At 34.4% G+C, this 14,846-nt stretch overlaps 1 protein-coding gene across 1 annotated transcript in view; it reads left to right on the top strand.

Annotated features, from left to right (window-relative positions):
• Positions 1 to 14,846, top strand: part of LMBRD1 (LMBR1 domain containing 1) — a 109,349-nt gene that overhangs the window by 52,019 nt on the left and 42,484 nt on the right. Inside the window, 3 exon segments of the mRNA XM_025444405.3 lie at positions 7,522 to 7,620; positions 7,622 to 7,648; positions 12,456 to 12,608. Coding sequence (XP_025300190.1) covers positions 7,522 to 7,620; positions 7,622 to 7,648; positions 12,456 to 12,608 — 279 coding nt within the window.

Genomic DNA, 14,846 nt, shown 5'->3' with positions numbered 1-14,846 from the left:
TGGCTGTCAGGCATCCCATACCACATTACACCCCAGCTACAAAGGGTCAGGCTAGTGTTCTGAGCCCTGTTCTCACTCAGCAACCAGGGTGCAAATGGGCCAGATGAGCACCATAAACCCCATTTTCCCCGTCTGGTAGCCAAGCTGCACTTGGTCCAAGTGGGTGTCCTAAGTCCTGCCCAACTGTGCAGAGAACCAAGCTGTAACTGGGCTGGGAGAGTGTACTGAGCCTGGCCCTTACTATGCAACAGCCAGGCCACAACCCAGTTGGTTCAGTGACCTGAGTCCCACCATCCTTGTGCAGCAGATGGGCTATAACTGGGCTGATAAGCACCTGAGCCCTGTCCTCCTGTAGCAGGAGCCAAGCTGTAATTAGCTTCCAGGGACACCCTAAGCCCTAGCTAATCAGCAGAGACTGAGCCACAACTGTGATGGGCAAGCTCCTGGAACCCCACTCTCCTTCATGGTGCCCAGGCGATAACTGGTCAGGGCGAGTGCCCAGAGCCCTGACATGTCCACATAGAGTGGTTGCCTGTATGAAGTGACTGACTCTGATAGCCAAGGGAGATTGCTCTAATGGCCCACATGAACTAGCTATTACACAAGACCACTCCTTCAGGACTGAGGGAGGTAGCCATTTCACCTAATATGTTATAGACAAATAGGCAGAATGAAGAGATAGGAGAATATGTTCCAAACCAAAGAATAAGGCAAATCTCCATTAAAAAAAAAAAAAAAAAAAAAAAAAAAGAACCTTAATGAAAGGGGGATAAGCAACCTACCTGATAAGTCAAGTAATGGTCATAAAGCTATTTAGCAATGTTGGGGGAAGAATGGATGAACATAACAAGAACTTTAGCAAAGCTACAGAAAACATAAGAAAGTTCTATATAGAAGTTATAGCTGAACTGAAAAATATAGTAGAGGCATTCAGTAGCAAAAGGGATAAAACAAACATAAAGGCAAAACTTGAAGCCAGAGCAATGGAAAACATCCAGATAGAGCAGCAAATTGAAAAAAGAATTAAAAGAAGTGATGAAGACAACTTAAGGGACTTCAAGGGATTACATCAAATGGGATAACATTTGTATTATAACATTCCCAGAAGAGATGAGAGAAAGAAAGGGACAGAAAATTATTTGAAGAAATAATGGCTGAAAACTTCCCTAATCTGAAGAAGGAAACAGATATCCAGGTTCTGGAAGACCAGGGAGTTACAAACAAGATGAACTTAAAAAGAAAAACACTCAGACACATTGTAATTAAAATGGTCAAAGTTAAATATAAAGAGAAGATCTTAAAAACAGCAAGAAAAAGCAACATACCTGTATACAAGGGAAGCCCCATAAGACCATCAGCAGATTTTTCAGCAGAAATTTTACAGGCCAAAAAAAAAAAAAAAAAAGAAAATTTTACAGGCCAGATGAGAATGACATAGCTAAATTTACTTATTTATGTGGCATAATATATTTAAAGTGCTGAAAGGGAAAAAAAAACTACCACTTAAGAATTTCCTACCTGGCAAGATTATCATTTAGAATTGAAGGAGATGTTAAGAGTTTTCAACATAAACAAAAGCTAAGGGAGTTCACCACTAGGGTTAAAGACAAGAATAGAAAAAATAAGAATATAATCGTTAGTGGGGTGCCAGGGTGGCTCAGTTGGTTAAGTGCCCAACTCTTGATTTGAGCTCATGCCATGATTTCAGGGCTATAAGATCGAGCCCCGTGTTGGGCTGCATGTTCAGTGGGGTGTCTGCTTGAGATTTTCTTTGTCCTCCCTTTACCCTTCCTCCTAGGTGTGCACGCATGCTCTCTCTCTCTCTCTCTCTGAATCTTTTATATATATATATAAAATTAGTGAAGGGATACATAAAATAAGATGTAAAATGTGCCATCAAAAATATAAAATGTGGGTAGAGGAAATAAAAATATAAAGATTTGGGATGTGTTCCAAGGTAACTTGAAAGATAATGTTATATACATGGATGTTATACATGGATATTATATGTGAAACTTAGAGTAACCACAAGAAAAAACTTAGAGTAAATATACAAAAAGAGAAAGGAAACTTAATGATACTAAGGGAAATAAATCAGGGAAGAGAAGAAAGGAACAAAGATGAACTACAAAAAGCGCCAGAAAACAAGATGGAAAAAAGACAAAACAGTCTTTAAAACCAAGATGTTAAGAAAAAACAAGAGTGTTACATATTGATAAAGGTATCAATCTAATAAGAAGGTATAAATGTTTATGCACCCAATTTGGAGTACCTAACCATATAAAGTAAATACTAACAGAAATAAAAGGAGAAATAGCAATACAATAATAGTAGTGGATTTTAGTATTCTCTTGGATCAATGAATTGGTCATCCAGACAGAAAATAATAAGGAAACATTGGCCTTAAATGACATATTAGATCATATGGATTTGATACATATAGAACATTCCATCCTAAAACAACACAATACACATTCTTTTCAAATACACATGGAACATTGTCTAGAATAGTTCATATGTTAGGTCATAAAACGAGTTTCAGTAAATTTGAGATTGAAACCATATCAAGTATCTTTCCAGTCACAGTGGTATGAAGCTAGAAGTCCGTTACAAGAAGAAAATTGGGGGGGAAAAAACCCCACTAACATGTGGAAGCTAACAACATGTTATTAAACAGCCAGTAGGTCAGCAAGGAAATCAAAGAGGAAATCCAAAAATACCTTGAGGTAAATGAAATACCTTGAGGTAAATGAAAACAGAAACAGCATTCCAAAATCTTTGGGATACAGCGAAAGCAGGTCTAAGAGGGAAGTCATAACAATACAAGCCTACCTCAGGATACAAGAAAAATGTCACATAAACAGTCTACATTTAAAGGAACTAGAGAAAGAAGAGCAAACAACCCCAAAGTTAATGGAAGGAAATAATAAAGAGATTGGAAAAAATTGGGACTAAAAATCCAATAGAGAAGATCAATGAAACAAAGAGCTGATTCTTTGAAATGATAAAATTGACACACTTTCAGCCAGACTCCTCAAGAAAATGAGCCCAAATAAAATCAAATCCAAAATGAAAAAGAAATTACAACTGTTAGCACAGAAATAAAGAGGATCATGAGAGAATACTTTAAACAATTATATGCGAACAAATTAGGCAACCTAGAGGAGATGGATACATTTCTAGAAACACAGCTTCTTCTAAGATTGACAGTGAAAAATAGAAAATCTGAATAGATCAATTACTAGTAATAAAATCGAATCATTTACAAAAAACTGCCCAGAAATAAAAGACCAGGTCTAGATGGCTTTACAAATGAATTCTACCACATGTTTATTTATTTTTTTTTAAGATTTTATTTATTCACGAGAGAGAGAGAGGCAGAGACACAGGCAGAGGGAGAAGCAGGCTCCATGCAGGGAGCCCGATGTGGGGCTCCATCCCAGGACTCCAGGATCATGCCCTAGGCCGAAGGCAGGTGCTAAATTGCTGAGCCACCCAGGGATCCCCCTACCACAAGTTTAAAGTAGAGTTAATATCTATCTGCCTAAAACTATTATACAAAATTGAAAAGGGAAGAACACTTTCATGCCCATTTTATGAGGCCAGCTTTACCCTATTACCAAAACCAGACAAAGACCCTGCAGAAAAAGAAAACTTTAGGCCAATATCCCTGATGAACATAGATGCTAAAATTCTCAAGAAATCAAAGTCAGTAATACATGAGAAGGATCTTACAGGGGATGAAAGGATGGTTTAGCTTTTGCAAATCAATCAATGTGATCGACCTCATTAACAAAACAAAGGGCAAAAATTATATGATCATCTCAATAGATGTAGAAAAAGCATTGACACAATTCAACATCTGTTTATGATAAAAACTCTCAACAAATGGTTATAGAGGGAACATACCTTAACGTATGAAGGCCATATATGGCAGACCCACAGCTGACCTCATATTCAGTGGTGAAAAGCTCAAAGTTTTTCCCCTAAGATTAGAAACAAGGCAAGAATACACGCTCTCACCATCTTAATTCAACATAGTATTGTAAGTCTAGTAACTGCTGTTAGGCAAGAAAAAGAAATAAGAGGCATCCAAATTGAAAAGAAGTAAAACTTTCATTATTTGTAGATGACATGATACTATATATAGAAAACTCCATCAAAAAAAAAAAAAGACTCCATCAAAAAAAAAAACAAAACCAAAACTATTAGAACTATTAAATGAACAGTAAAGTCACAGGATACAAAATAACATACAGAAATCCATTGTATTTCTGTACACTAATAACAAAGTAGAGAGATTAACAATCCTATCTACAATTATATCAAAATGTACAAAATACCTAGGAATAAATTTAACCAAGGAGGTAAAAGATCTATACCCTGAAAACCTAAAGACCTTGAGGAAAAGAAAATGAAAGCAACCCCCAAACTGGAAAGATAATAACATATTCATGGATTGGAAGAGTTAATATTGGTAAAATGTTCATACTACCCAAAGTAACCTCAGAATCAGTGCAATCCTCCTCAAAATGCCAATGGCATTTTTTCACGGAACTAGAACAAATAATCCTAAAATTTTTATGGGACTCCAAAGAGCCAGAGCAATCTTGAGAAAGAGGAACAGGGGATCCCTGGGTGGCGCAGCGGTTTGGCGCCTGCCTTTGGCCCAGGGCGCGATCCTGGAGACCCGGGATCGAATCCCACGTCAGGCTCCCGGTGCATGGAGCCTGCTTCTCCCTCTGCCTGTGTCTCTGCCTCTCTCTCTCTCTCACTGTGTGCCTATCATAAATAAATAAAAATTAAAAAAAAAAAAAAAAGAGAAAGAGGAACAAAGCTGGAGGAATCCAGCCCCCTGATTTCAAATTATACTACAAAGCTATAGTAATGAGAATAGTATGGTACTGGCACAAAAGACAGTCACCAGGATCAATGGAATAGAATAGAGATCCCTGAAATAAACCCGTCTTTATATGGTCAGTTACTCTACATGAAAGAAGGTAAAAACAAATGATGAGGAAAAGGCAGCCTTTTAAATAATGGTATTGTGAAAACTGGACAACTACATAAGAAAAAATGAAATTGAGCCACTTTGTTATACCATATACAAAAATAAGCTCTAAATGGATTAAAGATGAATATAAGACCTGAAACCATAAATCTCCTTAAAAAATAGTAAGCTTTTTGGCATTTCTCTTAGCAATATTTTTTTGATATGTTTCCTCAGGCACCTTGCCATCAATAGCAAAAATAAAATAAATGGGACTATACACAGTGAAGGAACTCATCAACAAAAGGAAAAGACAGCTATTGAATGGGAGAAGATATTTGCAAGTGATATATCCAGTAAGAGGTTGATACCCAAAATATATAAAGAACTCCTACAACTCAACAACAAAAAGACCCAACCTGATTTAAAATGGGGGCCCCAACAGACATTTTACCAAGAAGGCATACAAATGGCTAACAGGCACATGAAAAGATGCAGCATCACTACTAATCAGGGAAATGCAAATCAAAACCACAATAACATTACTTTACCCCTGTCAGAATGGCTAGAATCAAAAAGACAAGAAATAACATGTTTGGCAAAGATATAGAGAAAAAAGAACCCTTATGCAATGTTGGTGGGAATGCAAATTGGTGCAGCCACTCTAAAAAATAGTATGGAAGTTCCTTAAAAAATTGAAAATAGAAATACAGTATGATCCAGGATTTCTGCTGGGTATTTACCTGAAGGAAATGAAAACACTAATTCAAAAAGACGTACCTCTCTGTTCATTGCAGCATTATTTACAATAGTCAAAATATGGAAGCAACCTACATGTCAATTGCCAGTTGAGTGGATAAAAAAGATGTAATATGCATGTGTGAACAACATGGGGATTAGTGGTGCTGACCCAGTTCGAAAAGACTTATGTACCTTTTGTTCATTGCAGTATTATTTACAACAACCAAGATATGAAAGCAACCTATATGTCCATCAAACAAGTGAATAGATAAAGAAGATGTCATGTGCCTTTGTGAATAACATGGGGGTTAAGGGTGCTGACCCCCCACATGTGTGAAAATCTGTATATAATCATTGACTCCTCTTAAACTTAACTATGAATAGACTATTGTTGACCAGAAGCCTTACCAATAGCATAAACAACACATATTTTGTATGCTATACAAGTTATATCCTGTATTACAATTAAATGGAGAAAAGGAAATGTTAAAATCATAAGATTAAATTTATAGTATTTATCAAGAAAAGATTCTATGTATAAGTGGAACCTTGAAAGTTCAAACCCAAGTCATTCAAGGGTCAACTGTAGTTTAAATTGTCACTAAAGATATTTGGAGTTGATATCTAGGTAAACAGAGTTTTAGGGAAAATATGCAAGATCTCCCAGGATATTTTGGAAGTTTTGGGATTAAGCCTAAGAAATAGTATTTATCACTTCTGCCTACACTCATTGTCTTGAATTCAATTTCGTGAGCCTAATTTAACTTCAGGAAAGACTGGCTAAAATAGTTTGTTCTGTGCTTAGGAGGAAAATGAAGGCAATGTGTCTGCTTTAGAGCCTGTTGTGCAAGTATGATCAACCAGGAGGTGACAATTGACAGTTTTGTTTCTAAAGATTTAATGATTTAGAATAATAGTTATGTAGCAATTGCCATTAAGTGTTACATGATTTTAATTAAAAGTAATCATTTGGGACTGACTAATATGGAATGAGGTAATACAAAATGATACATTTATTCTTTTTTTTTAATTTTTTTCAATTTTTATTTATTTATGATAGTCACACAGAGAGAGAGAGAGAGAGAGGCAGAGACACAGGCAGAGGGAGAAGCAGGCTCCATGCACCGGGAGCCCGACGTGGGAATCGATCCAGGGTCTCCCGGATCCGGCCCTGGGCCAAAGGCAGGCGCCACACCGCTGCGCCACCCAGGGATCCCTGATACATTTATTCTTAATGCCGATTAATATTAGAAAACTACTTTTAGGAAGATATTTAAAATACTTAGCATAATGATTAATTACACTTAAAACTTATAAATTATACAGATAATTGATATGCTAATTAAATAACACATGTATGTTAAAATATATTTTAGTCAGGATTTACTTATATAGTCGGAAAAATTGTTTTTTCCATAGAAAATAATTTTGTAAGTTGTTTTTACTAATTTACACTATCTTAACCTGTCATTAATCTGAATTTATGGTTTATTACTTTGGTAAAGTATTCTATTTACACTAATTTTGCAACTTCTCCTTTGAACAGTACATGCTATCTATTCTGTGAATAGTTAATATTACAGATATAAGTTAATATAACTGTAAATATGAAGAGAATTATTGGACAGCATAATCATGATTCACTCCCATATACTGTTCTTCAGTGACTATGATCCTTCACAATGGCTTATACTCTTTTGCATTCATTTTAAAGGACATTTTTCTCTCAAAATTGTGCATATTATGTATAAAATAATAGTACTAAAACATTTTAATTTTCTTTCTTTTAGGCCTATGGCATGTCTGCATTACCTTTAAATCTAATAAAAGGCACTAGAAATGCTGCTTATGAACGTTTAGAAAACACTGAAGACATTGAAGAAGTGGAAGCAACACATTCAAACGATTAAATCAAAAGTGAGTTGTTATTTTATTGTAATTGGGAAGCATAAAAGGATGTTTTCTTTGCACTACCTTCTGATAATGATTTAGACATTGCCAAACCCATATTTTTGACATTGTTTGAATTTTCTTGTACCATATCCTTGACAAACCATGTCCATTGTTTTAGAATTTGTCTTCTGTGATATGCAAGACAATGTCAATTTGAGAATTTCTGTCAGTGTTCTAACAGCGAAAAGCAAAAGTTTTGCTCAGGTCTGGTCAAGACCTTGCTTATTCTCAGATATGCTGATTTCATGTTGTAACATCAGTTTTTATGGTATCACGTATGTTCAAGTTATATGTACTAGTGGAATAAGCTAAAAATACTTATGTAATCACTTGCCAGTTAAATGTACTTCTAAAAACACAATGAAGTTTCTTCCTCTATCACTTTCAAGTAACAGATAAATATTAATTATAGAACATAGGAAAAAATGGAAAGTTTTCTAAATTATGCTAAGAGAGCATAATCCTGATACAGAAATCAGATGATAATTGCGTACAAAATAAATGACTACATATGTACTGGTCTTTCTTATGAACATAGAAGCAAATGTTTTAATACAAAGAAAAATATTAGCAATTCAAACCTGTGCTGTAAGAAGAGATTACAGCATTATCAGATTAGGTTTATCCTAGGAATGCAAGGATGATACATTAGAAAATCTGTTAAAGGAGTTTAATGTATTGAGGATAAATGAGAAATATAACCATTTAAATAGATGCTAAAGAATATTTAGTAAAAGTCAATTTGTAGTTACGATTTTTAAAAAAGCCTTACAAAAATTAGAAGAGAAGAGAGTACTTAGAAAGGAACCCTATATTGAGCGTCATACTTAATGATGAATTAATAAATATTCCCATTGAAGTCACACACAGGGCAGTGTGGTCAGTACCCTTGTTGCTCATTAGCATATTCCTGGAGGTCTTAGATAAGAAAGAATGCAGGTATAAACATTAGAGGGAGAGGGAGAAAAAGGGAAATATTCTTTATTAGTCACAGATATCATCTACAAAGAATATCTGAAAGAACAAACTGACTAATAGAACTAATAAGAGTTCATCAAAGTGCTGGATACAAACATAAATCATTAACCAGTTGGAAGATGGAATAGAAAATGATCTCATTCACAATAGCTGCAAACTATAAAATAATAAGAAATGTCAGAATCTTCCTGGTAGAAATTATAAAATTTATTTAAATACATAATAGGAGACTGGACTAAATGGAGAACTTCATCAGTTCCTGATTGGGAAGATTGAATATTATAGAGATGATAGCTTTTCATAAGTTTATGTGGAAATTTAGTGCAATCTATAAAAGACAAAATATGAAATTTTTGTAGACTCCATCCCATACAGTAAAACAATCCTGAATTCAAATAAAATACAAAATTTACAAAACATTAGGAGAAAGTAAAAATAAAATTTTTATCTCGGTGTATAGAAGACCTTTCTAAACAAGACACAAGATAACTCTAAATGCTAAGAGATTGGTGAATTTTACGTTTTTAACTTCTAAAATTTATGTGCCCAAAAAGCACCACCAAAAAGAAAGTTAAAGAACCAGCAATAATGTAGGAGGAAATAATCTGCAATATAGGGTGTGTATATATATATATATATATATATATATACTACAGAGAGAGAGAGAGAGCGCATCTTCAAATCAGTAAGAAAAAGGAGGGCAGCCCTGGTGGCTCAGCAGTTTAGCGCCGCCTTCAGCCCAGGGTGTGAGCCTGGAGACTGAGATTGAATCCCATGTCAGGCTCCCTGCATGAAGCATGCTTCTTCCTCTGCCTGTGTCTCTGCCTGTCTCTCTCTCTGTCTCTCATGAATAAATAAATAAAATCTGTTAAAAATGAACAAAAGACACAAATAGAGTATACTGAAGGAAAAATTGAATTGTCCAGTGAAAATATAAACTGATGCTTCAGCTCTTCAGTAGAGTAAGACCAAGCATCCCAGCTTGCCTAGGACCCAAGGGGATTTTCTAGAACATGGAACTTGCAGTGCAGAAACCAGAATGGTTGATCACCCTCGTAATGAAAGATATGCTAATTAGAACAAGTCAGTATTTTTTTAATCTTTTAGACGTCTTTGAAATTTTTACTTTTGTCAATTATTAAAGAGATTTTAGAAATAGATGTCCTGCTTGTGGGAATGTAAACCATACAGCTTTTTAAAGAAAATTGTATGATGTAATATGTGCCTGTATACAAACACATCCCTTTTAATAAAGTTTAATCCAGCAGTTGACATCTAGGAACATATCTTACTCAATTACATGTATATATTTGTATCTGGGTGAATAAGAATGAATAAGAATGTTTGTGCACATTGTTAATACTCTCAAGAAAAAAAACAATCTAAGTGCTCAAAAGTAAGGTATTTATTAAGATACTATGGTATAATGTGGTGTGTAGTGATGAAGAGGAATGAGGTAGGTATTTATAGACTGAAGAATATATCTTTATAGAACCAAACCAGATGCTCTCAGTTCAAATTCTCTCTCTCCTCATTATGCTTATAATTCTGTCCAAGCCTTATTTTACTCATCTAATAAATGGATATAATATTACTACCAACTTCAGAGTTTTATTCTGAAGATTTAAGGAGAATAAATATAAAAGAACAAATCTTTTTTTTTTAGGGACAAGAAATGTGCTCAAGAAATGATAGCTGTTAGGTACAACAAAAACCCATACGTATATTAGCATATATGCATTCATGCAAATACATAGAAAATGTATAGAAGGATACTGAATTGCTTAATGGTGATAACAATAAGAAAGGGCAGTGGTACTCTGGGACAGTGTGAAGGGAAGCTTTCACATTTTACTTTGTTTTAAACAAAGGGTATGTATTCATATACTTTATAACTACGTTTTTTTTTTGTTTTGTTTTTTTGTTTTTTTTCCAGATGAGATAATTAGCTGACTGCTGGGTTTCTATCCTGGTGTTTTGTTTCTCTGACCAAAAATTATTCTTATATTGGTTTGGTCAGTAGGCAAAGCAGAATGGAGTTCTATCCTTCACTCCTCTGAAATACTCACCAAATAGGCAGATGGATAACTTGGGTTTATTTTCAGTGGACCCTTAAATCGGTTTACTTTTTTTTTTTCTCCTGAACTAGTGAAAGGTAGTTATTATATAAAACTACCTTATTATTGGTATCCTTTTGATATTAGAAAGGCACTTCGGAGAAAAATTCTATGTTTAAAATACAAATTATTGGACTTTTCTCATTCCACACACACAAAGTATTACTGCTTGGATCTTTCTTCTAGAAAGGAGTGTTTGTTACATTCCTTTGTCCTTCCAAAAATACCTTTCTCTGAGGCTTCTTTTCTGGGGGGGTTATAGTTTGATTACTTAACTAAAAGGAGTGAAGGTGATTAAATATAGTCTAGTGAATGCAAAGTATGGTCTCTGGACCAGTAGCACCAGCATCTCCTCAATGCACATTTTAGGCCCCACTCAAGACCAATTAAATTTTATTTGTGGGGTCTAGAAATCTGTGTTTAACAAACTTTGCAGGTAATTGTTATGCATGATAAAGTTTGAGAAGCAACATGACAAGGTATGGAAGAGGACAACTGATTCCAGAAGAGCATGGCAATGCCATTATGTAAAGAGATCATTATAACTATGTAGATCTCTTTATTAAAGGATAGTTGAATTTTGTCTTCATTATATCTATGATTTCAGATGAGGCTGTACTGGGCTATGTTAGAGAGCAGTTTTGTTGACGCTTAAGAACCTATTTAAATCTGAATTAGGGATATTAACATTTTAATATCTTTACAATTTACTTTTTAAAGTATGTATGTATGTATGTATTTAAGAGAGGGAAAGAGCATGAGTTAGGGGGTGGGGGCAGAAAGAGGGAGAAGCAGACTCCCCGCTGAACAGGAAGCCTGATGTGAGGCTGGATCTCAGGACCCTATGATCATGAGCTGAGCTGAAGGGAGACACTTAACCGAGCCACCCAGGCACCCTTGATATCTTTACTGCAAATATTTTTCTTGTTGCCTACAATAAAAGCAAACAAATTTGCATTTCACCTTTTTTGTATTTAGCACTTGTCATATTATTGGAATTTCTTATTGTACCCTATTGAAGACACTTAGGGGGCGTGGGAGTTCAAGTAGGAAGGTGTTATCTTTGACATCATGAGAAAAGTACTGCTCATGGTTATAGTAAGCATCACATAAAAATAGATGGGTGAGAGTTACCGTTAGTAAGTTGGCCAAAGAAAACATTCATTTGCAAAAGTATTTGGAGAATAAGAAAGTGATAATTTTTAGCAATTGTTATAAAAACCTATATAGCACATACTAGTATTACATCCCTCTGCTGCTGTCTGAATCAGGGGCTGATTGAAGGGAGGGGAGGGGTGGAACCAAATATATTAAGATAAGGGATAGGAGGAGGAGCTTGGAGGTGAGGGAGAGTAAGTGAGCAAATTGAATAAAGTGCCCTACAAAAAAGGCATTTTTAGAGATATTTATCTCTCTCCACATAACTACTATATATTTGGAAAATAGAAATCAAGAAGTTTGATATTAAATGGACATACATCTACATTTTGATGCTGACCTTGGTTCAGAGATATGTATTGTCACAAAGATCTTGTCATTTTTTTTTTTCAGTTTGTAAATTTGCATAAGGAGTATCCAACCTAAAAAAGGGCTTGTTGCATGATTTGTTAAATCTGATGGGTACTTTACTGAGACCTTAATGATAAAAAACTTTTATTTTATTCTGTTATTTGCAGAGCAAAGATGGTCGACCTTTGCCAGCAAGGGATAAACGGGCCTTAAAACAATTTGAAGAAAGGTTACGAACCCTTAGGAAAAGAGAGAGGCACTTAGAATTCATTGAAAATAGCTGGTGGACAAAATTTTGTGGTGCTCTGCGTCCCCTGAAGGTAAATGGAGTTTTAAAAAATTATGTTGTCACTCTTCTCTCAAGTTTAGATAGACCTCTCAGAGTAATTGAGTTCTCTTGTGAGGCATTACCGCATGGTACTTACAAGCATGAATTTTGGAGTTAAAGTGATTTTGAATCATAGCTCTGTCATTTGGTAGTCTGCGCCAGTTACACACCTCTCTGAGCTTCATTCATTTACTCATGTGTAAAGCAAGTGTTAAAACAGAGGTATTGAGAAATTTAAATTAAAATATAGATAAGTAATGTAGTATGCTGCTAGCACATTTTGCAAGTTTGTACTTCTCCATAAATAGAACTGGGACCCATACTAGAGCTCAGGACTCTAACTGAAAGTAATAGAATTTGCTTCGTTATTAGTTGGTGTGTTTCTGAAAGTATGTAAAAAGATATTATTTAGGACAGAAAACCATTAATTTTTCTTTTTTTTTTTTTTTTTTTTAATTATCATTTGCTAGCCTTGCTTGACTTCTTTGGACAGTGGTATCTAAACTTAAATACCTATATTGAACTAAGGGTGTAATAATTCAGCTTTGAAAAAAGTAGCTAGAACTGCTGGCCACAGACTTCTGTATTATCCATTCTGTATCTGGCATTTCAAACACCAGAGCTTTGTATATAATAGTATACAAGTTGTAATTTAAGAGGTGCAGTGAATAGACAGGTTTGAGGAAAGGCAAGATAAAGCTATAAAGTAGGTTTTGGCTAAGTTGAAAAAAAATGATTTAGAGAGCCCTGTGAAAGGATTAGTCAGGTTGAGTTCTGCTTTGTCTTCCTCTTGTCAGAAAGGAAATAAGGAAATGCATTGACTGCTCACCAAAAAAAAAAACTGCTTTTTGAAAGAGCTCTTCAAAAATATATTGTAATATTAGATCTATTGTGTATTACATTTTGAACCTTCTGTTAAAATCAATTTTGTTAAAGACTCACCGCTCCTTTTTTGCAGGGTAATTATTTTCATAATACCAAAAGTATGATGCAACCTTCCTCAGACTTTTTTTTTCTTCATCTCCTCAACCTTATCCTAATTCTAAATTTTATATATGGCTTCTTTATAAATATTTATAACCTGGTCTCTAACATTAGCTGCCTTGATTATAACATGCTCTGTTCTATTTCACTGAACCTGTGTTTAGAGGAATTTTTAAATCAACTTTATTAAGTGTGCAGATTGATTTTGCCAAATAGAGATATGTAGATATAGATCTACATTAATGCAGAAAAGATACTTGATGTCTTTCCCTGTTCAGTCAAACTCAGATCCCAGACAACTGTTAATGTCCTCTATTGTTATAGTTTAGTTTATATGTTATAGTTTAGTGTTCTATAATTTCATGTAAGTGAAATCAGAGTGTAGTGTAATCTTTTTTTTCTGGCTTCTTTAGTGCAACAAAATGCTTTTAAGATTTGTCTGTGTTGCAGGTTTTCTTTCAGTAATTTATTCTGTTTTACTGCTGGGTAGCAACCTGATATGTGTGTCTATGTCACAATTTGTTTATCCACTCACCTGTTAGTGGAGATATGAGTTATTTGTAGTTTGAGATTATTATGAATAATGTTGATGTGAACATCTAGTGTAGATGTGTGTTTCAATTTCATTCATTTTTCTTGGATAAATAGTAGAATTTCTGGGTTTAATGTTTAATGTACGTTTAACTTTATAAGAAACTGCCAATGTATTTTCCAAAATGGTTTACCATTTTGCATTCCCACAATATGAGATTTCACATTGCTTCACATCCTTGTCAACTCTTACATCGTAAGTTTGTAATATCTTTCAATATAAGATTGTAAAATCCATCTGATGGATGTATAATAGTATTTCAGTATGGTTTTGATTTATATTTCCTTGGTGACTAATGAATACTGAGAATTTTTTGGTATTCTTATTGTGTATTTTCTTTAAAATGCCTGTTTAAATCTTTTGTCCTTTTTTAAAATTAAGTTTTTGTTTTATGAGTGAGTTACAAGAATTCTTTATATACTACACATTAAAAACTTTGTCAAATATATGTATTGTGAATGTTGTCTCTTTATGACTTGGCTTTATGTTTTCTTAACACTGTCATTCAAAGATGTTCCTTAAATTCTTACTGCAATCATTTTTCTCATATGCTTTCTTCTGGAAATTTTATGGTTTTAAACGCTCTTATATTTTAGGTTGTAGTCCATTTTAAGCTAATTTTGTGGGATGACATGACTTAAAGGTTTGTTTTCC

Source organism: Canis lupus, chromosome 12, assembly GCF_003254725.2.
Source record: "Canis lupus dingo isolate Sandy chromosome 12, ASM325472v2, whole genome shotgun sequence".
Taxonomy (NCBI): domain Eukaryota; kingdom Metazoa; phylum Chordata; class Mammalia; order Carnivora; family Canidae; genus Canis; species Canis lupus.
This window is presented reverse-complemented; position numbering and strand designations above follow the sequence as displayed.